This window comes from Schistocerca gregaria, chromosome 2 (assembly GCF_023897955.1).
Source record: "Schistocerca gregaria isolate iqSchGreg1 chromosome 2, iqSchGreg1.2, whole genome shotgun sequence".
Taxonomy (NCBI): domain Eukaryota; kingdom Metazoa; phylum Arthropoda; class Insecta; order Orthoptera; family Acrididae; genus Schistocerca; species Schistocerca gregaria.
The window spans coordinates 360908958-360934570 of record NC_064921.1 but is presented as its reverse complement, the minus strand read 5'-3'; the positions used below and the strand labels follow the sequence as shown (position 1 = coordinate 360934570).

General features: G+C 37.1%; 1 protein-coding gene across 4 annotated transcripts in view; it reads right to left on the bottom strand.

Annotated features, from left to right (window-relative positions):
- Positions 1-25613, bottom strand: part of LOC126337069 (mucin-17-like) — a 471154-nt gene that overhangs the window by 38489 nt on the left and 407052 nt on the right. For all 4 annotated transcript variants that reach the window (XM_050001404.1, XM_050001401.1, XM_050001402.1 and 1 more), the window contains 9 exons: positions 24502-24623; positions 24119-24310; positions 22952-23064; positions 22783-22859; positions 22521-22696; positions 20378-20518; positions 7406-13876; positions 6310-6537; positions 6097-6216 (listed from right to left, as the gene is read on the bottom strand). In XM_050001404.1, the coding sequence (XP_049857361.1) occupies positions 6097-6216; positions 6310-6537; positions 7406-13876; positions 20378-20518; positions 22521-22696; positions 22783-22859; positions 22952-23064; positions 24119-24310; positions 24502-24623 (7640 nt within the window). The remainder of the gene's footprint in view (positions 1-6096; positions 6217-6309; positions 6538-7405; positions 13877-20377; positions 20519-22520; positions 22697-22782; positions 22860-22951; positions 23065-24118; positions 24311-24501; positions 24624-25613) is intronic.

The window sequence follows — 25613 nt, the reverse complement described above, 5'->3', positions numbered from 1 at the left end:
TGCATTTTGGTTCCAGTAGGTACCTGCAGATGAAGAAGCTTGCACAGGATAGAGTAGCATGGAGAGCTGCAGATAACTATGTCGACTACGAAGTTTCTCTATAGCAGGATTCCAAGCAGAGTTTAGCTGATAACCGTTACCTCGATTGATGAGAGCCTCGTTGTCAGACAATCTTATTTCCACAGATTCATTGATAATTGTGCTCCAAAAGTTTGATTTATGGGCCAAAATTTTTGTGTCATTGTAATTCATAGAATGGTCTGTGGAAAGTACAATGTTCGGCGATTGCCGACTTGGTGGGTTGGAGAAGGCGAGTATGCCTTTGGTGTTCCACAATGCATTCCTGCACAGTTCGTGTTGTTTGCCCTATATATGATTTGCCGCATTCACACGGAATTTTGTAAATATCTGATTTACGCAGGCCCAGGTCATCTTTAACGGATCCCACCAGTGATGAAATTTTGGAAGGAGGGCGAAAGATGACTCTCACTTGATACTTTCTCAATATTCTGCCTATCTGTGAAGAAATATTCCCAATAAATGGTAGATAAACAGTCGATCTGAAGGCCTCTTCTCCTTCCTTGTTCTGTCATTTGTAGGTCTTCATCACTGTTCACTTGCCTATGTGAAAAGCCTTTCTTCAAAAATACTTTTGCAGGTGTCAAACACTTTTATTATATTATTCTTTATTATGACGTAACGCCATAGATGCCAGGGGATAAAAGACACTTGTAATTCAGCAAACAGTAAACACTAGCCAGTACTGTGGAATAAAACACTTTGTTTCAAATAAAAGATTCTGTGGAAAAGATTCATAAAAATCAAGTTTCTTTAGCAAATCGACAAAAATTACTTCAGTATTCTGAAAGGCAATTAATGCTTGACTGCCAAAAACCTGGAATTAAAATAAAATCAGGAAACTAAAACTAATAACATTTCAGTCTTTTGTAATTATATGACTATTTTAATTCACTTGCTAGCTCTCATCCACAGAAATTTGTTTTGTTTGCATTTAACATGAGAGTTGTAAACAAAGAAGAAACAACAAAATCACTAAATCTAAACACAGGTCACATGGAGATTATCATGCTCTCCATTGCTACTTAAACTGCTCTGCGCATGCGTGAATTTGGCAGCTTGGACTGCCAGAAGAATTTTTCCTGCTGTGTGTGACTGCTGATACAGCTAACAGCCATACTTCAAATAGCCATAAGCGGTAGTAGGTTCTGCTCATACACGAATCAACTGTGCATGCGCATGAGCCTGCTGACAACTGCTCAAATGAACCTAATGCAAACTATTGTGGCCTCACGGTCATCGGAAGCAGTTTGTTGTTATGAAGTATTGCATAGTCTTCATCCTAAGGCCTTCGACACATTTTGGTGTTAGCAGGCACTTGTGTGTGCACTGTCATTTGTTGTTGGAAACGGTGCATTTCCTTTGCAACTTAAGTTTATTTTGCTCTTCTTTCCCTTGTTTATGTTTTATTGCTGCAGTATTATACTGCAGTAGCGGGCTGAGTATCAGTTCTCACCAGTCAAAATTACAAAAATTTTAACTGAAAACTAAAACAACGAATAATTCCTGGAATTCTAAAAAAATCCCAGGTTTTTTCCGGTTTTCTCCCTAATGAAAAAGTTTCCTGGGTTTTCCTGGATCTCCCGGTTGTCCCGGGTCGTATACACCCTGATGATGGTGCACCTCCACACTCTGGAATTAATGTGCAACAGTATTTGTACAGAACATTTCCAGGGAAATGGCTTGGATGTGGAGGTCCAGTTCTATGGCCTGGCACAAATTCACTGGATTTCTTCCTGTGGGGACACCTGAAGGAGCATGTGTACTCTACTCTGCCGACGAATGTAGAACAATTCGCAGTACATGTTCAGGCTGCTCTTGTTACTGTGGCTGCAGTTGTATGATCCAGCACAATGTTTGGACGTGCAGGGAGGTCGCTGTGAGCATCTGTTGTCCTGAGGATAATGTATTCTGTTGTGAAGGTCATGCGGTTATTAATATGGTCATTATTATTGTCACTGGTTGCTAATGTGCAACATCTGAGTGCTCATATTACATGTAGTATAAATGACAAGTAGATGTTGTGTTACTGTACTGTGCTATCATCTTTAGCATCTTGAAATTGATATAATTTTTGTAGTTCTTCTGTCCTATGACAGGTCATTTGTTTCAACTGTCTATTTATTATTTGTGTAACCATGTATTTGTTATGTTCAGCATTGCAAAGTCTCTCTCTCTCTCTCTCTCTCTCTCTCTCTCTCTCTCTCTCTCTCTCTCTCTCTCTCTCTCCTCCACTCTTTCTGTTGCTGTGAAAAATGAAGCCACAACAATGTTTGTTGTACCAAGTCCATGTTCTGCCATATGATGTTCCCTTATCCACATTATTACTTGTCTTGCTGCAAACAGTACCATTTCCTGATTCAAAATATGTGACAACACTGTATGGATCCTGCTTGGCTTAGCAAACAATGCGATATTGCAGTGCCTGCATTGTTAAGGAGAATGCAATGTTCCTTTGGACACACATGTATACCCAAAGGAACATTGCATGGGTTTTCTTAACAACACAGGCAATGCAACATTGAACTTATCTGCTGATACCAGGCAACAACTTTCAATTAAAATGTCCCTCCTCTGTGTGGGAATTACATAATGTGTGTACGACTCATGCTGTGGCACAGGAAATTTGGGTCTGGCCATGAGTCGTGCACAGAAAGCCAAAACAGTTAAGGAAGCCACTCGCATAATGTGGGAAATCTGTCCAGCACACATTTTCATTGCTGTCATTTCCTTATACAGCATTCCCTTATACAGCTGATACATTTCATGTATTTCAGAATGCCTGTAGTTGCCACAATTACTGCCCGTTCGGACATGCATGTATGTCTGAAGGAATCTTACATCATTCCTCTTAACAACTCTGACACTGCAGTATTATATCCATCTGCCAGTACCAGACAGTAACTTTAATTTAAAATGGGAATTACATAATTTGTGTATGAGTACAGGTTGTGACACTGAAATGACAGCATATAGAAGCTTGGATCTGACAGTAGGTTATGCATGGATAGCCCAAGGGGCTATGGCAACCACTTGCATAATGCAGGAAATCTGGGTCTGAGTCCTAGTTCTGCATGAAATTTCATGTAGAGCAAAAATAGGCTTGTCTTCTTCAGAAGTTAGTAACGTGCTATGATTGAGAATCTGCATGGCACTGAGTATAGCCCTCCTGAACCCACTGATTTCTTATTCACTGCATGACAATTGTGGAATCCCATCAAACAAGAGTTGCAGTACCACCGAACAAAAAACTACAGTCTTGATAGGGTGCATACTGAAATTATCAAATTATGACACTTCTAAATATGGTGTTACTCCTTCCTATTCTGTGAAGTTGCATTGAAATACTAACATTTGTATAACCAAGCAAGCAGTTGACTTCAGTCCTATTTGAAGTTTGTTGCATGCCACCTTCCTAGTGTTGCAGCTTTGATGGCCAGGAAGTATCTGGCCAGTAGTACAATTGAAATATATACAACCAAGGTTATTGTGTAAAAAGAAGATCTAGTACCAGGAGAATGGACATGCTCAAAAAAGACAGCCATTGTGATGGTAAAAGCACATGAATGGACCACTTCAATAGTTTTCCACACACCAAATTATCCTGATTTTGGTCGTTTCCTGATCTTAAAAAACTGCTTTCAGGAAAGAAATCTGGTCAAGGCAAGGATTGTCTTTACCATGAATAAATATTATACAGTATAAGAAACAAATTTCTTATGCAAGAAAATAAAAAGAGATGAAGATCTGAATTTTTTTTGGACTATATGTGTTATATACAGTGGAGGAATAAATTTTTATCTTTGCAGAAAAATGTTATTTACTGACAAATTTATTGATCCCCTGGAGTATATTATTTACCTCGCTGTTTCTAGTTTGTGCAAGTACAATTTAACAACTTTGAAATCTCCATTGATTTGTTTCCTTTCTTCCTTCTGTCTATTTATTGATGTGACTAGTACTGTTTATTTTGTAAGTTTTAATGTCAGGTAATGTCCTTGGCAGTCACCAATATTGTGACAGATGAACACCTAGTCATTTTTAGGCACAAATGCAACTGAGATCACGGAGAAGTATTTGAATGGCGCAGCTTTATCTTTCCTAGAGTAATGTTTGAACTATACACCGATGCTCAGACTTTTGCCAGTTCTTTATTTTATAAATTATGTCATACTGGTTGTCAAACTATCTCTGGGTGCTACTGAGGAGGCCAGGAGAGAAGTATTTTGTGTGTTTGTGAGGGCACATTTGCCTATAAGGATGATTCCAACAGCCAGAAACCAAGTTTCTGGATGGCTTCAAGGGTGAGATGACTTTGTAAGGGCAAGCATTATCATGCAACAGCAACACCTTCTGTGACAAAAGGCCCCATCATTTGCTGTGAATTGCTGGTTTAAGTCATTGTTGGTCAGCAATCCACAGTGCTAGTCTTTGTTGATGGTTTCCCCTTCTCCATATAATCTTCCAGTATAGTCCCTTTTGCATCCCAAAACACAGTTAGCATAATCTTTCCTGTTGATGCTGCCAACTTGAATTTTTTCTTCACTTGTGATTCAGGGTGCTTCCACTCCATACTCTAGCATTTTGATTCTGGCTCATAGTGATGAGCCCACATTTCATTACAGAACACTATTCTTTCCAAAATTGACTCGCCTTATCTGTTGTAATGATTGAGTAAGCATTGGGAGATCTCAAGATGTTAGAATTTGTGTTCTTCAGTGGTTGTCATGGACCCACTACAAAAAATCTTTATGCAAGCCAAGCTAATCACAGCTGATGGTACAGGCAGAACCACGACTACACCACTGGTAGTAACCCGTCTATTCATTAAAATCATCAATTGAGTTTGTGCCATTTTGTTGGCCATTGAGGATGTTGACAGGTGCCATACTCCCTGTTTGCGCATCACATTTCTCTGGCCACTTCTGAGCTTCTTGATCCACTCAAAAACACTTGACAAGGGCACTGTACTGTCCAAATACTGTGCTAACAGTCTCTGATGAATTTCAGCCCATTTCACTCCTTCTGACCAAAGAAATCATATCACTGTCCTTTGTTCTTCCTTTGCACAAACAGCTAGTCTAGTGGACATTTTATGCTGCCACTGCCACTGCTGGCTCACTTGCAATGAAGGTCAAGTGAGGCACACGCCACCACAATAATACCAACTGCCAGCACGCATTCACAGAACACAGTACAACTACTACAAAAGGCTTTTTTTAAGAAAATCTGGATAATTTTTGACTTGGCCTAGTAACTGATCCACAACAGGGAGACATCAACACATGTGGATGTGATAACACTGTAACAAAACCCAAGTGGTGTGCGTATATATGCCCACAGCGCCTGGGTATGTGCATAAATGCCCACAGCAGTGAAAGGGTTAATTAATTGAAGAAAAAGTAATTAATAAGAGAAAAGAAAAAGAAAAACCATGATCAGGCCCTGAAGACTATGCAATAGTTGACTGGCCATCATATCATCCTCAGCCATTCATCATCGGACGTAGTATCAAGGGGCATGATGTCAGCAAACCACATTCCTGGCAGTTGTCAATGTTTCGACCTTGGAGCCACTACCTCTCATCGAGTGGCTGCTCAATTAGCATCACAAGGCTGAGTGCACATCAGTCCAGTCCTCCATCAAAAGAAAAATCCTTGGCAGTACTGGGAATGGAAAATGGGTCCCCCTGCATGAGGGTTTGTCACACTGATTGTTCAGCTGTGGAGGCAGACAATTAATAAGAATACTGGAATTAAAAAGAAAAAAAGCAGCACTTCATTTATCTAGTGAAAGATAGACAATAATAAAGGAGTGTTTTATTTTTGTTTCAGGAAAGCCAGAGTGAAGCTAAAGCTTAGTAGCATCTGTTATGAAAACTGCAGCTACTACGCTGTGTGCTTTTGTAATGGAAATAGCAATTTAATAATAGTGAAACTAACAGCACAACAGTTTGCAGTATAGATACCATAAAACTCATTTTCAGACTAATGAATTGATATTTACAAATAAACTTACTTGGGCAGCTAAATTCATCAGTATGGTTGTGACAATCTGGTTTTCCATCACACTGCCACAGAACAGGGATGCACCTTCCAGATGGGCATTGAAATTCATCTGATTTACACTGCCATTTATCTGAAATATTGTATTTCTCTCAGTAGAGTGACTTATTGCATAAATCACAAAACACAAAAATCAGATTTTGCACAAACCAGTACAAAGACTTACCACACTCTTTTTCATCACTGCCATCATTGCAGTCAATGATACCATTACACACCAAATGCCGCTTGAGACACTGACCACTTGTGCACTGGAAATTTCCTGGGCAACCTTCTTCAATACATCCATCTTCATCTGATGCATCAGAGCAGTCATTTATAGAGTCACATTTTGCTGACAAACTAATGCAATAGGCACCTTCCCTTGTTGTACCATTAGTGCACTGGAACTGACCTGAAAACCACAAGGAAGATGGCAATGTGAATACACTTTTTAAAGTTCAGATTCAAAAATCAATGCCTAAGAACATATGAATAATAGAGTAGAGCTAGTTCAAATGCAGACAGTGTTTCATCAGCTTGTTATGACCAACCTCCCTTTACTGCCAATAAGGATCTATACAGTTAAGGCTCATTTCAAAGCAGTTTACAGCAAAAAATTTGCTAATACAATTCTATTTCCTAAATGTGATTACTAGAGTGTAATGTACTGTGCTGCTGATGCTTGTTTATTTAACAGTTTAATAATTAAAGCAAAATTTCTTACAGAGATAAATGCAAATAAGCATGTTTTACAAGCATTATGACAAAGAGCAATGGAAATTGCCAGTTTCTTTCGGCCTAGTAACAATTTCAGTTTTCAGTTGTTACAGTAACAACTGATGTGCTTTGAGATAAAGCTACTAAATTTAAATTTCAAATAAACTTGATTTTGCAAACACATTTGCATAGCAAAATGCAATTGCTAAGTTGACAATAAAATAAGAAACAGTAAAAAATACTGCACAACATGATTTAAGTAACATATCCCTACCCTCTGATAAAAGTGAGTAAGTAAGAGATGCAAAAGTGGAGATGGTAACAAGGTAGTACAGTGCTTGCTAGCTTATCAGTTTGTTAATATAATCATATCCATCTCACAGCCACTGTCACTGTGCTTCTTATTTGATACTTGCATTCGGTACATGACTTGAATTAATATGGGTTTTGAAAAACCAATAAATACTACTAATTAGTAGTTACCTCAAATATTAAATCTGCATTATTTGTACATTTTCAGCTCACTAGCTATTGTTAATTACTAAAAAATTAAGATAATTTACCTGCTGCACACTTTGAGAAAAACATGGGCAGTTTTTCAGCTGTAGACACAGTGAGAGGTTGGACAGCTTCATCTTCTGCTGCTTCATTTTCCCTTGGGTTTTCATCAGAGTCATCAATAGCTTTGTTATTGTTTGTTGTGTTAACAGTTATTCCTCCAAAACCATTCAAGGTACTACTGGTTGATTGTTTAGATGAGTCCTGCACTGTAACTGGATAAGGCGTTATGAATATTTCAGGAAGTATTGTGGATGAATAGGGTTTTGCTTCATTCAGTTCTGGAGGTAACACTTCTCTGGCTTCATTACTTGAGAAGAACAAGCCTTCTCTATCCTGAGAGATATTTACAGGATTTTTGAATACCATTTCACTAGTAGCTTCAATTACAGGCTGTCCATTTAGGTGCATATTCCCAGTTATTTCTTCAATTTTCATTGTAGAAATATGAGAACTTCCTGAGGAATTTTGTTGTATTGAGGAATTATCAGAGTTTATTACATCTGCCACAATGTTTATGTTTCCAGTCTTCTCTTCAGTCTCTGTAAAGGGATTTTCAGTCTCGCTAAATGGCATATCTAATGGAACTTTGTTTTCTGTTGCTAATGGTGACTTAGATATTTTATAACTGATTGCATATTCTGTAACATTATCTTGAGAGAAGCCACTGTTGTTAAGAGTAGGAGGCATTTCTGTTACCTGTGTACCTTCTGAAATCAGTGAACCTTCCTTCGGAACAACATTTTCATCAAAATTCTGTGGAATTTCAGTTTTCATATCTTCCATGCCTTCAATTACACTGTAGTTTTGCACAGAAGAAACTGAATGATGCTGAGATGTATTACTCACAAGGGTTGCACTTTCATTACTGCCATTAACTGTTTCTTCACTTGTACTACCAGTCAACTCTGCACCTTTCAAATCATCTTTCAATATTTTGTAAGATTTCTCCTCTACATAAACATTTCCTGTAATTTTTGGTTTATTTTCTTCATTGTCAACAACATTTATTTCATCCTCAGATTTTGAAATGCCAAAATTGCTCTCATTCTGAGGGATCTGTGGTTCTGGTGTATGAGAAACCACAATGGGAGTCATTTCACTTATTGGTGAAACATGGTCTACTGATGGCAGTGTCATTGTCTCTGATGGGTTATCTCCCAGAATTGTCCCTTCTGCCATTGGAGAAGACTCATTTTCAGTTGAATGCTTCAGCTCTATAACATGTGGAAGAATTGTAGTGTCAGGTATGTGGTCCACTTGTGCCGCTATTCCTTCTGCTTCTTTAGTATCATTTAACACTGACATCAGCAAGTTCTTTTCAACTTTCTTGCTACCTTCTTTGTCAAACTTCAGCAATTTCTCATTATTTTTCTTGTCAAACTGACCTGCTACCTGTTTTTCTTGGATATTTTCACCTGTTGAATCTGTATCTAGATACTGAAGGACTGATTTCTTTCCATTATTATTTAAATCTTTTTTCTTAACTTCATCTTTAGTGAGTGGTGGATTATTTTCTCCCTCCACATCAAGATCAATTGGTGCAGTTTCAGACATTGTCATTTTTGGCATGTCAACATTTGTTTGAGTTAAAGTAGATCCATTCATATTCTCCTGTTGCATATTTCCAGTTATCCTTGGACTTAATTCAATAATACTTTGCGATGTTGGTGGAATAATATTCCCTTCTGCACTTGGTTCCAAGCTGTGAACATTTTCAGGATTCTGAGTAGTTACTGAGGGTGCTTGTGGGGGTCCAGCCATCCCAATCAATAATTTGTTTTCATGGCTTTCTTCGACATACTCATTGTGAACTATAGGATTTACTAAAATGTTAGCAATATCAGAGCCATTAGCAAATGGAATAGGACCATCATAACTAACTACATGAGGGTATTCTGTAGGTATATTATCAAGGGTTTCAAATTTTATAGTGACGTTTTGTAACTTTGAATCACCTATGCTCTCAGTAGACTCCATACTTGTATTTGCATTGTTGCTTAATACACTTTCTTCTGTACTAAGTGGTATTACAGAAGGAACTGGTGATGAGCTGGGATCAAAATTGGCAACTACAGAAAAAGGTGGTAATTTTACAGTTTCAGTTGTTTTCTCAAGTGAATCATTGATGATATCATTTTCAATATGTTTAGCTTCTGTACCATTATGTTTTCCCAACATGTCTCCATTTTCATTTATTTCATGAAAAACAGGCATGCTTTCTACAGAGACTGTAGTCTGATTTAATGGTTCAGTATCACTATAAATATGATTTTCATTTGGATTATCTGCTCTATGAGTACTGTTCTCAACAGTTCTGTCTCCAGAGATTTGAGCAGTGTAGTGACCAAGTGCTCCCTTCTCCATCTCTTGAACTTCATTAATTGGGTGTGTTATGGCATCTGATGAATTTTTCATTTCGGTGACACTGGCAATGGAGCTTTCATTCAAAATCAATGGATCATTCATGACAACATCTGTGACCACATTAGCTAAATGACCCTCATTGTTGCCAGTGAACACAGCACTGATGTTTGATATATTTAGACCATTCTTAGTAATACTAGAGACATTATCATTATCGGACCTGTGCTCTGTATCAAGTGCTACTGGAGCAGTTTCATTATATTTGGCTAATGTAGTGTTCTCCTTCTCTGTCCAGTCTTGTGAAGAAGGTACAATATCAAGAACAGAATTTTCATGTGATGTACCAAAATCAGCTGGTGAAACTGTTGAGTTTACATGATGCGATTCACCCTCTGTTGTTACAATATTAAATGAAGGTGATGTAACAGGTTCAAACCCATATATTGTTGTTGCTATTTCTGGGGGTAAACTATCTTCCAAGTGAGAAGCAACATTATGAGTATCACCCTGTACTGTATTTATAGCTGAAACTTCTTGAACATCAGTGGTTTTAAAAATATGAGAGTTTGTTTCATTAGTAGGTGTAACTTCCATTACTTGTAAAGCTGGATCTGTTTTATCAGGAACCTCAGTAGCATACGAGATCCCAACAACATTATTCACAGAATGTAATACTCCTGTTTCTTCTACATTACTTGAATTTCTTGTTTCAGTTACAGCTATATTATCAAGACCAGTAACAGTAGTAACACCTTCAACATTTGAAGATATTGGTGGATGCATAGTACTCTCATTTATATTTTGTTTATCCTTAATCTGATCTTTCATAACTTTTTCTTGATTTGTGATGTCATTGAAGTGATCCTTTTCAGTTGCTGCATGTCCTGTTTTCTTTTCAGAGACTGAAGAATTACCTTTTACTGTGTCATCAGCAGGGGTACCTAAGTTTGCCTTTCCATCAAAAAATGGTGATTCAGTACCATTCTGCTCACTGTATACTATGTTTTTCCCATTATTATGAACATTTGTATCATATATCTCATTGTCATGTAATCTCGTTGGTTCTGTATGTGAGATACTCTCTGGAAAGCTATCATTAAGTTTTTGTTCTCCTGTGTTAGAAACAAAACTTATTGCATCATCCACCTGGCTGACATTTTTATGGAGTGTGTCCACCACTGAATCAGGTTGTAAGGCATTTACATCATCATTAAATGAGAGTAATGGTTGGGAAGTTGTCATTTCATCTTCAGTGCCTTTTTCTGCAAACATACCTTCATTCATTTGTGTTGCTGTGTCAGACATACTGACTTCTCCCATATCATCCAGCTCTGCTTTCTTTATAGCGATTTCAGGGAACATATTTTCCTTATTATCAGTAGAATTATTGATAGTTTCCATGTAATGATAATGAGGAACAAGTATTGGAGACTCTGTACTTAGATTCGCACTACTATTTTGTAAAATAAGGAGCTGATTATTAAATTCATTGTTGGGGACTGACATAGAATTATTATTATTTATATGAATACTGGAATTTATATTTTGTGCTGTGCTGTTCTCATTTACAGTAGGACTTATCAACTGAGATTCATTTATCATAATCATATGGTCTTCCTTCAACATAAAGGGCACAGATGTGGTATAAATCACATCAGAGATTTCTTGATTCTCAGTATGTTCATGTGAGTGTCTAGAGTGTGTTTCGGCTTCTGGTTGATATTCTATGTTATTATAAACATCAGAATGTAAGGAGATGTTGTGCTCAGCATGCTCCACATCCACAGTAACATCCTCTACATGTTCTTTCTCTTTGGTGACATCTTCTAGTGGCGTATTGGCTATTAATGCATCAGATGTATCATATGCTGCTGAATTTTGTGATACATTAGCAGTTTCTGTCCCAGGTGTGTTAAAATCTGCAGTATCATACTGGAGTACGTCTGGTTTTGAAATATTTAAAACATTGTTGTCATGAATATTTGGTGTCAACATAGTAGTTTCATTAGAAATATCTGCAGTTGGGGAAATTCTGTTAGGATCACTTACATCATTTGCTACACTGTGGAGACCATCTTCCAGGTTTGTATTTTCTGTCATCTCTGTTGAAGAATGATGCAAGAATGCTCTAACATCTGAATGTATGTATGTATCTGAAAGAGATTTTCCAACAGATTCGTTCATTCTTTCCATTTCATATTCAGCTTCAGGTTTTACAGCATCAGCATAACTTTCATTACTTCTCAGTGACTGGTCAGGTGCAGGTTGAGTTACGTATTCAGCTTCCTGGTGCACTTCATTTATGGCAGTTATCCCTGGTACCAAAATGTGCTCTGTAGCCACAAGCATGTCAGAAATTTTTGTTGTCATTTCTTGTGAACCATCAAATTCTGCCTCAGTCCCTTTATTTTTTTGTAACAGATGTTCCTTTAGAGTAACTCCAGAAGATTCTAACTGTGATCCTATCTGATATTCAGGTATTTCCCTTGATTCATGTGCTGTATTATTAAAAGAAACTGCCTGAATTATACCTACAGATGCATGATCCATAATTGCTGATGATTCAGTGATCGGCAAGCTATCTGCTAACAGTGATGACTGTGAGCTTGTCATTAGTTCTGATTCATGTAATGGCTGTGATTCCAGAAATTGTTTTCCCAGCGGCGACTGAAATTTCTCAGAAAGTTCTGCCTCTTGATGCTTCTGTAGTTCATTTGACGTTTGATTTGCATTTCCTGTTGCCATATCATATGATAGCTCATGCAAGAATGGTGTTATTTCTGTTGCAACATCTGAGTCATGTTCTTGTGCTGTAGATTTCATCTCAGGGTAGACTGTTGGTTGTGCATCTTGGAACACAGGTGCTTCTGTGTATGTTCCCAGCTCATCTCTTGTCTCCGGTTCTAAAACTGATGTATTTGCTGTTGCCTGATTCTCATTAACAGCCCAACCACCACCTTGTGCACGAGGATAATAGTCATGTTCAGTCTCTCTGTGATGATGAGTTACATCATGTTCCACCTCCATCACAGGTTCAGATGGAGTTGAAGATTCTGAAGGCAACGTTCCAGATGAAGGAAGTGTGTCTGATGAAGGAGAAGGCTCAGATGTAGAAAAGGGGTGAAACAGAGATGATGATGAAGGTGTGGAGTTCATTTCAATTGGAGGATAAGGTTGGCCAGAAGAGGAGAGCTCAGTAGAGAAAACTGTTTCAGGAAGATAAGTATGTTCAAGCAAAGCAGAATGTTCAGAGTATGTGTCAAGTGAGGGAGATGGTTCAGCTGAACGAGATGGTTCTGATGAAGGAGTTGGTTCAGGTGAAGGACTTGGTTCAGCTGCAGGATATGGTTCTGATGAAGAAAGTGATTCAAATGGAGGAGATGGTTCAGGTGAAGGAGTTGTTTCAGGTGGAGGAGTTGGTTCATGTGAATGCGATAGTTCAGCTGCAGGATATGGTACCAATGAAGGAAGTGGTTCAGGTGAAGGAGATGGCTCGGGCGAAGGAGATGGCTCGGGCGCAGGAGATGGCTCGGGCAAAGGAGATGGCTCGGGCGAAGGAGATGGCTCGGGTGAAGGAGACGGTTCGGTTGAAGGAGATGGTTCAGGTGAAGGAGATGGCTCAGTTGAAGGAGATGGTTCAGATGAAGGAGATGGCTCAGTTGAAGGAGATGGTTCGGGCGAAGGAGATGGCTCGGGCGAAGGAGACGGCTCGGGCGAAGGAGACGGTTCGGTCGAAGGAGACGGTTCGGGTGAAGGAGACGGTTCGGGTGAAGGAGACGGTTCGGTCAAAGGAGATGGCTCAGGTGAAGGAGATGGCTCGGGCGAAGGAGATGGCTCGGGTGAAGGAGATGGCTCAGTTGAAGGAGATGGCTCAGTTGAAGGAGATGGTTCAGGTGAAACTGAAGGATCAAGGAAATAGGGTGGCCCTGATGAAGGAAAAGGTTCAGGTGAAGGTGATGGTTCAGCTGAAGGAGATGGTTCAGTTGTAGGTAATGGTTCATATGAGAGAAATGGATCTGGTGATTGAGTGACAGGCACATCATGTTCCTCTTCAGTGTTTCCAGTATTTCCAACGTGATGTGAGGGTTCCTTTGCCCATGTGCCTGGAACTGAAATGGTATTATTTACAATATTATTCATTGCAATTAGAGAAATGTTAAAAATTTAAAAAAAAATATTGGTGTGTTGTCTCTGTAATAATATAATATTTTTCAGGAAATAAAGAATTATGACATTTTCCATGTATTTCATGTACCACAAAGTATTTAAGGGTTCATTTAGTGACACACTATTTCACAAAATAAGGACAATGATAAGTAAATTATGCAACCTCATGTGTACAATTTTCTAAGAACTGATTTCATTATAACTTGAGTGCCATTACAAAGCCACTCTCTCTTAGTAAGAACAAAAGTAATATTGTTTATTTGTAGGGTTTTCCTGCTGATGTCAGTTTCTCTAAAACTTTTGTGAATGCTTGACTGTGCCATACTGTAAAAAGAAGAAGCCATTTTTTTCACTATTATAAATGGCCTATATGTATGTAATACTGAGTGATACTCTACAATACACATGATATACTATAAATTTTTGATGTGATATTATTTAATTGGAACCGCATAGTGGAAAAAATGCGGTAAAAAACATTATAATAAATATGTTCTTCAGTCTATTTAAGAGGGGTTAGAATGGAATTTTTTTTTCACATTTTTGGATTTTTATCTAATTCTAAAATTTGCAATTTCCTGAACAAACTGATAAACTCACATGGGAAGTACTTTATTTTATTTTTTTAAAAATATAATCTAAACTGATTGAAAATGTTAAAATTTTTACATGCATTGCTTCAAGATCTAATAAAATTGATAATTTTTTTATATTTGCTGTATTATAGAGGTTAAAATACGCGTATGTACTGAGAGCACTGACAAAAACAGTGTCATATCATTTCATAGTATAAACATACATTGTATGTTGAAGTGCTGACATTTACCCGAGGAAAAGTGATGAACAGATAGGTAAATGTCTCAAAAGGTAAAGTATGACACCAAAACAAAGTGTTTTTAAGAAATGTGGGTGTGGGTTTCATAACAGATTTTTGAATAAAGGGAAGCATTGTGTTCAAGATGTGGCATGTGAAGTTACATACTACGAAATACAGGCAAACTCGTCAGTATCTACAGGAACGCCCATCAGTGCTTTGAAGATTAAAATAAAATGTTGTGATACACAGTTTTCTCAAACTGAAAATTATGTAAATGGTAGGTTAGGTTATATTTTGATAGATTTACATTTCGTAACAAGGGTGTCTTGAAAGGAGGATATAAGATGAACATCAACAAAAGCAAAATGAGGATAATGGAATGTAGTCAAACTAAGTCGGTGATGCTGAAGGAGTTAGATTAGGAAATGACACACTTAAAGTAGTAAAGGAGTTTTGCTATTTGGGGAGCAAAATAGCTGATGATGGTCGAAATAGAGAGGATATAAAATGTAGACTGGCAATGGCAAGGAAAGCGTTTCTGAAGAAGAGAAATTTGTTAACATCGAGTATAGATTTAAGCATCAGGAAGTTGTTTCTGAAAGCATGTGTATGGAGTGTAGCCATGTATGGAAGTGAAACATGGACGATAAATAGTTTGGACAAGAAGAGAATAGAAGCTTTCGAAATGTGGTGCTAAAGAAGAATGCTGAAGGTAAGATGGGTAGATCACATAACTAATGAGGAGGTGTTGAATAGAACTGGGGAGAAAAGTAGTTTGTGGCACAACTTGACTAGAAGAAGGGATCGGTTGGTAGGACATGTTCTAAGGCATCAAGGGATCACCAATTTAGTATTGGAGGGCACCATGGAGGGTAAAAATTATAGAGGGAGACCAAGACATGAATACACTAAGCAGCTTCAGAAGAATGTAGGTTGCAGAAGGTACTGGGAAATGAAGAAGCTTGCACATGATAGAGTAGCATGGAGAGCTGCATCAAACCAGTCTCAGGACTGAAGACCACAACAACAACAATAATAACAACAAGGATGTTAGGTGAATGTGTGTGTTGCAAAATATATGGAGAGCCAATTAGTTTATGTGAAGACAGTGAGTTATCAAATGGACTAGCAAGGAAACTTATCATTAATTGTGTCAGTTGTAAATATACTCGTTCATTTTGGAATTCTGATAAGTGTAAAGATAATTGTTTTGAAGTAAATGTTAGGTGGTTTTATGGATTGGGAACTATTAGCTGAGGACACACTGCAGAAGAAACAACATGTGCCGTGATGAATTTGCCATGCCCACCTTGTATAATCAACAAGTATGCAGGACTATTGGAGCTGCTGTGGAATCTGTTGCATGTGAGTCAATGAATGGTGCTGTAAACAAAGCTGCTGAATAAATGATGGTATGACTGACATACCAGTAGCTTTTGATGGCACTTGGCAGAAGCACAGCTACAGTTCTAAGAATTCTGTTGCTATGGTGATCAGTGTGGATACTGGAAATGTAATAGATTTCCAGATTTAACTGAACATTGTTATATGTGAAAATCGGGGAATGAAGAAGAGCATATCTGTGACAGAAATTGTGAAGGAATAAGTGATGGTATGGTGGCCTCTGCAGCAACTGAAATTTTTAGTCGATCTGTGAACGAAAGGGGGTGTGTTACACTACGTTCTTAGGTTATGGAGACTCAGAAGCATATAATAGTGTAGTAGCTGCTCAGCCTCATGGTGAGAAGATGGAATGTGTTGGTCATGTCCAGAAGAGGATGGGCACCAGGTTGAGGAAGTTGAGACAAAGTTTAAAAGACAAGAAACTTTCTGATGGTAAAACCATAAGAGGCAAGTGGACAGACAAAATGATTGATGAGCTACAGCAGTATTATGGGATGGCCATTAGAAATAATACTGAAGATTTGTTGAAAGTGAAGCAGGCAGTATGGGCTACCTTCTTCCACAGCCTGTCAACTGATGAAAAACCAGTACACCACCTTTGCCCTTCTGGACCTGATTCATGGCGCAATTACTGCAATGCCCTGTACTCAAACAGTTCATACAGCCATAAACATTCCATCCCAGCAACATTCATGGATATCATAAAACCTATTTACAGAGACCTGGCAAATCCTGAATTACTGAAGAAGTGTCTGCATGGTCGGACTCAAAATCTCAATGAGTCATTCAATAATCTTATATGGACTTAACAAAAAATGTTTTTGTTGGAATGAAGACACTAAAATGGGGGGGTCAGTGATGCTGTTATTGATTTTAATGGTGGCAACGTTGGTAGCGTAAAAGTGCTACAGCATATGGGAATTAATCCTGGAGCAAATTGCATCAGAGAACTTGAAGGGATACGGTTCACATTGATAAAGCAGAGTATGCAGCACAGTTGGCCACTAAGGAGTCCAGAAAGAAGAAAAGAAGAAAAAACTTGTAAAAAGAACAAGAGGACGATATATGGCATGGTGCAGGATGTTTCTGTGTGGCCAAAAATAAAAAATAAGCATATATTATGTGAGTTAGAGTCTTTTGAAACTTTAGAAGCTGTTCCTGAAAATTTACATTTTCTGTTGCATTTTTCCCTAAATCTCAGAAACAACTTCGAATAGAATATTCAAATTTTCAGGGAGTAATAACATACATATCCTAAGTCTACTGAACTAAAAAAGAACATAATGTTATGTATAATTAAAATTATTCAGGATAACATACAAAAAAGGTACACAAAATTTTAACCACGTAATTACTTCCAAAAGCACTAGCTGAAATGCTTTATTGTAGTTCAGTAGACTCAGAACATATGGCTTAATGTCCTGTAAAAGTTTTACATCAATGGCTACAGTGGTTCCTGAAATACAGGGAAGCCAAGTCACTAAATTTAACATTGTCAGGATAGGGCATTCAAACTCCCTTTAACTGCAGTGATGTAATTTGAAATATAAACCACATATGACTTTAAATAAAAGAATTACAAAATAGATATTAATTACTTCTGTTATTGTTCTGTTCTGCAACCAATTGTAGCCTCTTGCTCACATATAATTCCCTTAGGAGCTTGAAGAGCTGTCTAATTCAGTCTCATACACAAAATGTCATAGAAAAAAGGTGATGCTGCATTATCTTTCATAGAAGTGAGCTATTATATGGAATTCATTTTCAAGAATTAGCCATGTAAAACATTAATCAGTAACACAGCTGCCAGAGATTGTGGTTGTGTGTGTGAGTTGCATTTGCATGTGTGTGTGTGTGTGTTTGTGTGTGTGTGTGTGTGTGTGTGTGCGCTGTCCAATTTTGACAAAGGCCTTGTTGGCTGAAAGCCAATTGTGTGACAGTATTTTTGTTGTGCCTTTCTGCAGCTTAGAATCTCCACTATATGGTGAGTAGCACCTACACTTTTCATTATATGTTACATTTCATCCTGGATTGCCCATGTTAGATCGATCAATAATAACTAGTCATCATTGACCCAATGTTCAAAGCTAAGCTATTTGTTTGTAATGTCAAACAGTAACCTTCACAGAACATTTAACTCAATAAGCTGTAGGTAATACTGCATAACTGAGAAAAAAGAAGTTTTGTAGGTAGTAAGTATGGCTATTGTATCTCATTGATAAATTTTCTGGAATAAGACTGTAAGATCTCAATGTGGTCAGCCTTATTTGCAAACTGTATGTCTATGCGCTAGATGTCTGTTAAATCTGAACAGTATGAAAAGTTCATATGGGGTGTTTTGTTCTCTCTCAACAATAGTTCCATTCATGTGTTTGGTGAAACCACTGTGGCTATATTATTCTTGTAGATAGCAAATCTTTTCACATTAGTGATATTCTCCAGATCAAAATCTCAACAACATATCAATTATTTTCTTCTTCTTCTGTCAAACCAAAACAAACAAAGTGCAGAACAAGACAAAAGATTTTATTTGAATCAGACTGCTGTTATCCATGTTAAGGACTACTTAGGGGGCTACATTGGGAAATAGGGAGAAAATCTCTTAATGCCAAAGGTGCAGCAGAGTAGTAACTAAATGTGTGTATTTTGAACACTTCACTTAATTTTCATGATCATAAAGCAGTGTCATCCATTTATATATGGGTATCTGAATAATAAACTCTCATACATGATGGAAAAATTATGAATATTGTATGGTAAGAAAACTTTTAATCAGAAATTTGTTAAATTCACGAAGTCACAGATTCATATTTTCCTTTGTTTTCATAACCCTTAAAAGTAAGCACCTGCATAATTCCTCCCCATTCTTATCTAGCTAATCTAGTCCTCTGTCCAAAATGCTCACGGTGTTGATTAGACATTTATTCCTGTGGTCTTCTTGGATACTTAGAAAAAGACCAACACAAAATGAAGATAAGAACACTTAATTTCTGACTCTGAACTGTTTTACTTTGAGAAACACAATGCAAAACAGAGTCAAAAAGCTAAAAAAAAAAGAGATGTCAAATAGTACTGGGCAAAGCCGAGTTCAGAAACATATATAAAAGGAATCTGAAGAACCATTTATAGAAAAGTCATATTGTGCACTTGAACTGTCTCATGCAGAGCTCTCAATGCACTCATTTCTTTTACTAATATTAGCTGAATCAACAGTTTTCCTTCTCCTGCATTCTGGTTTTAAGGAACAAACTACTGAGCTAGACATTTTTCATCTTTACTTTTTTGTTTCTGTATTTGTTCCAGTTGGCAAAGTTGTTGTATAGGGTACTAGATTCCCTCAGAAATTTTTTTGTGAATTCTGATCATAACAAATCCAGTGAATGAATTACTCAAAGAAAACAGGGGACTAGCTCTCAGATTGAATTCAGACTAGATTTTGTGCTGAATATGCTGTAAAACAAGCCCATTTCTCATAGTATGTCACTCCGAAAACAACTGCCAATAACTGAACTCAGTCTCTTTCTGAATGCCTTGTCTTGACTAATGCTGGACAGTGATAACTGATCTTGTACAGACTTGGCCATAGTGGCAATACAATTTTATGCAGTGTTGTTTTCAACAACATTTTGTAATGCTTGGCAATAAGGAAAGGGTTTGCTAACAACCTTTCTGCTGCCACACATAATTTAACCCCACCCCTTCTCACTTTCCTTTCACTCTCTGCTGAGCTCAATCCAATGGACATATTATAGTCAATAGTGTTACGTGTCTTCTCTCCATGAGACACTACAATAATGTCTGGAATCTAATTCCATCCAGTAATCAGGAATGTTGTGCTATCACTACTCTTCCCCTTGTTGGGCAAATGCTGATGATGGAAAATTTCAGTTACTACCAATATTCAAACTACTTACCTCCAAGTTAGGTATCATCACACTGGACATGTAAATGACCCCAGTTAGGTAGATATTTTATTCCAGTAGCACTTTTTTATGTGTCTAAAGATGCTACAGTATTGTTTTCAAAGATCTCAATACCATTCCTGACAAATATGAGATTTCTGGTGCTTCCCACATTGCCAATACAGAAAATTATATATAAAACATTATGAGGAATGGAGGTAATAAAAAGGAGGAATGGGGGTAAGAAGTGAAGTAATTTTGCAGCCCTTGATTATTTCTCCATATTACACTTGAAAACGCGCAGAGGAAGTATCTCTTACCTTCATCAACACAATTTTTGCCAGAAGCATCCAAAATTAATGTGTCTGGGCACACACACTCAAAATCCAACTTCTTTTTGTAGTCAAAAACACAACTGTGTGAGCAGCCACCATTATTAAGTTGGCAAGAATCCAGAACATCTACAAAGCAAAGAGAGCCAGATTAACGGCTGTATGGAATTGTTGAAAATGAAAGCAAAAGCCACAGAGTATAAATTATGGTAATTCAATTAAAATCTAACAACTTGTGTAGTACAAAGCAAAAACAAGTTTAGCTGTGCTGTTCAAAGATAAAAATGTTTCACTAACATTATAACTAGAATAAAAGACCAATATGCTCATTTTATTACAAAAGTTCAGCCATATTGGTATTTAGTAGTCTGAAAACTGCCAGAATGTGGCCAAAGATACAAACAAATCTTGCAATATGCATTCTGTAACTGTCACTATAAATAAATTTTTGATACAGATTGTGGAAATGATCTACATCTAAATCTACATTTATACTCCACAAGCCACCCAACAGTGTGTGGCAGAGGGCACTTTACGTGCCACTGTCATTACCTCCATTTCCTGTTCCAGTCGCATATGGTTCACGGGAAGAATGACTGCCGGAAAGCCTCCGTGACCACTCGAATCTCTCTAATTTTATATTCGTAATCTCCTCAGGAGGAATAAGTAGGGGAAAGCAATATATATTCAATACCTCATCCAGAAACGCACCCTCTCGAAACCTGGACAGCAAACTACACCGCGATGCAGAGTGCCTCTCTTGCAGAGTCTACCACTTGAGTTTGCTAAACATCTCCGTAACACTATCACGCTTACCAAATAACCCTGTGACAAAACGCGCCGCTCTTCTTTGGACCTTCTCTATCTCCTCTGTCAACCCGACCTGGTACGGATCCCACACAGATGAGCAATACTCAAGTATAGGTTGAACAATTGTTTTGTAAGCCACCTCCTTTGTTGATGGACTACATTTTCTAAGGACTCTCCCAATGAATCTCAACCTGGCACCCGCCTTACCAACAATTAATTTTATATAATCATTCCACTTCAAATCATTCCGTACGCATACTCCCAAATATTTTACAGAAGTCACTGCTACCAGTGTTTGTTCCGCTATCATATAATCATACAATAAAGGATCCTTCTTTCTATGTATTCACAATCATTACATTTGTCTATGTTAAGGGTCAGTTGCCACTCACTGTACCAAGTGCCTATCCACTGCAGATCTCCTTGCATTTCGCTGCAATTTTCTAATGCTGCAACTTCTCTGTATACTACAGCATCATCCGCAAAAAGCCGACTACAGCATCATCCGCAAAAAGCCGCATGGAACTTATGACACTATCTACTAGGTCATTTATATATATTGTGAAAAGCAATGGTCCCATAACACTCCCATGAGGCATGCCAGAGGTTACGTCTGTAGACGCCTCTCCCTTGAGAACAAGATGCTGTGTTCTGTTTGCTAAAAACTCTTCAATACAGCCACACAGCTGGTCTATGCCATGCTGAATGAACCAACTAACTCAGACCATAGAATCACATTGAAAAAGCAGAAACGCAAATAATGATGGATAAAATGATAAAAAAGAGAGAAAAATGAAAAAAAGTTAATTTTCAAGTTTCTAAAAACTATAGGGAAGACAGCTGAGGGAAGTTAAATTAAACAATAGTCAAGATACAATATCAAACAGCAATATAGTCAGAGCAGTGTATCAAGAAATACAGAAAAACATTGGATGAGAACAGGATACAAAAATGTTGTTTAGAAACTTAAGATCTGACCTGTCCTGGTCTCTCTCTTGGTTCATACACATACATTATAATTAACCCACAATTTTTGTACTCGGCTATTTGTTTTACTGGTTTCTTCCTTCCACTCCTACAATTATTGCTGTTTTTATACTGCTTGTCATTTAATTTTCAATAACACAACCTTTGATTCTAGAAGCTCAATCTTAACAATTACTTATGAGTAGTCCATCACCAATGAAACACAATTTTCTCCCTGTTTAGCACGGAAACCTTCCTTGTTATCTCATATTTACACAGTAAATAATGCTGGATCTTCAAACAAATTACAGAGTGTTCACAAGCATTGTAAACAGATATCCATACTTATACTTACAATTAGCTCGAATAGATCCCATAGGGATGTGAAACTGATCTAATTTTCCTCCATTGGTGGCCAAATGTTTTTCTAGTCTTTCTCGGACTTCAGTCAATTTAAGTGGTGGGCGAGATGCTTTTATTCCATCCTTAAACTGCCATCCTATTCGGAACTTGACAACAATACTACCTGGACTGAAAAATTAAAAGCACTTTGGAATTATCTGTGATAATCTTACCTTCAATTTAGTATTGTTTTATAAAATTGCTTTTATACTTACGAGAAGCTGAGGACCTTCACTAAAAGCTCTGCAGCTCCATATTCACGTTCTTGAAGAGTAAACAGAGCATGCAACAGCTGAAAGAAATGAAAATTATCAGCTTATGGTCATAATTACAATAATGATTTACATTACAAAAACTACTTGGACAACCTGAAAATGTACTCACTTTTTCCTCAAGTTGATTTGCCAGATTATTATATTCATCTGAATTTTTATCACTATATTCTTGTTTGAAGTCCATGTCATCTATTTTTAGCTCCCCATCCAGAGTTCTTGGAACTATAAAAAAGGTAATTACTGGAATAAGTCTCTCCTAGGATTCTTCTTGACAACGAAAGATTAGGCAGTGTTGAGATTCTTGACTGTTCTTGCTTTCTCTTCTCAATAAATGATCCACCAAACACATGTACTGAAATCTACTGGTTAGAAAAATGTCGATTGGTTCAGTACTTGAGACTGCACCACAGAATTTCAACAATCAGGTTCCTGATACTTCAAAAGGCAATGGTCTTCGGAATTTTGGATTTTGATATGATAGCTGATGACTATATTACTGAGGAACAGTTTCCATTCACAAGATCACTAAAAATTTACATCATCTCATGAAGTATCGCCAAATACTACAATGAAAATCCAACAACATTTTTCATTTTCTTCTTTTCTTTCCATGACAAGAGTAATATAGCTTTAAAGTAAGTATTATGAATGTTATTATGGCAAATGGAGTAACTTGTTATTTGAGTAACATTTATGAATGTTTTCAATACTTCACTGTTGGACTCATCTTTTTGCAATTATTGCACATATTTCCCCTTTTACTTACGAGTTGCATGCGTGACATAGTTGTGCCCAAAGCTACCATTGTTGTGTGAAACTGTTATGAAGGACTATACCACATATTGCTATCTCCACACAGATGTGTGGAATGTATTCTGCTATATGCTTACAATATTTTACAGTGAAGTACGAAGAAGAGGCAGCTTGATAATGTCCATGGAGGGGGGGCAGGGCAAACTTAGCTAAAGTCTTAACTCATGAAATAAATTGGTTACTTCAAAAATAAAACAATCTGCACAGGAAAATGATTTCCCTTAAGAAAGTCACAGTAGCTGTCAACTCACTCATATGAAAGACTAATGATTGTAGTATTGAATAACTGTAAATAAACAAGGTGTATCCAATAGCTATGTAATAAATGAGTTGTATTTCTTGAGGGAAACTGAAGAAGTTTGAAAGTCACAGAAAGTAAATCATTACAATAAATAAAATATATTATATTTTGACAGTTTTGTGATGCAAAGCATATACTAAAGCTACTTGAAAATAAACTTACCATAGAGACCACTCATGTCAGTAGTTGGCATTTTATCAGGTATACTTGGGAACAGTGGTGGTGGTGTGTACGATGATGATATTTGCCCTTCAGTTGTTGTTTCTAATGTTTTACTTCCTGTTGCACCTAACTGCCTACTGCTTACACTTGTATCACCAATAATGGGCTCTTCTTGTGCAAGAATAACTCCAGCTGAAATTTAAGGCATGAAATCTTTTAAAAATAGCAGACCTACTTCATTCTAAATGCAACAGTATAGATTGTAGTTTAAACATGCTGCTACAGTATTTTCAGCAACTCAAAACAAGTCCTCTTGTGTAATATTACATAGCTGAAAAATCATCATATGCATAAAGTAAGGAAGTAAAAATTTAAATACTTACTGCCTGCTAAAACAGCAATTAATATTGCAACGGCCAATAAAATAAAGGCAATTCCCCAACAGATGCAACGTTTCCATGACTGAGATCTCCTTTTGTCTTTTGTGACATAGAGCTTCTCACCTCTGAAATTGAATAGGCTTTTTAGTATCCTGTGATCCAATAGTTTCTTTACTGTGACTGGTAACACAAAAATGAGTCCAATTTTGACTAATTTACTGCTTACACTAATAGTAAAATTTGGACTAGGTAGATTTTGATAAAACTGATTACATATTTTAAAAGACACATTGATATATAAAGACTATAAAGTACCTGATCACGGATCAGTCAAAGATGGTAGTTGTTAAGTGTGTTTAGCAGTTCATATAAATACAGACCAAAATTCTGAACCATTCATAAAAGTTGATTTTTTGTTTTCCTTAGTTATCTTCTACATTACATTTGGTAAGGGCTTCTCTTTTGTTTTGGGATGAGTCTTGAAGACTATGGGTTTTCACCCCATCAATTTCTGTAGGAAGTAATTTCATAATAGCTTCATACATTCGAGAGGCTTCTTTCTTAATAATTGATGACATTTGTGTTGGTTATTTGATACTTCAAATTTTACTGTATTTATGTATTATTGGTATTTGTTTCTTCAGTGCTGGTGGCCATATATTGTTAAGCCACATTCTGTTGTGATCCCAGTCATTCTTTTTCTAACTGGCATTTTTATTTTTCAGGTCTTTTTTACACTGGTAATAGCACAATTTGGTACAGATAGTGAAGATACAGAGTATATCCTCATACACTTCACTATTATGTATTATTTTCATTATTGCTGACTTCTCTTTTCATGTAAGCACCAATTCCCATCATATTAATTAGTCTTATATTAACAATTCTTTTACTTCAAACTGCTACAGCATCCTACAATGGCTATAACCTCTGGAAATAATGATGCCTCTCTTATGAAAAAAAAAATCTTGGTACTCTCATTTTTATTCTGTTTTGTGTAAATAGTGCCCTTATATCTTTTGTTAAAAGAAACCTTCACGGTCCTGACAGTTACTTTAGTTATATTTATAAAACAACAAGTGCTCTTTGAGGATATTAATGCCTACTGACTTGCT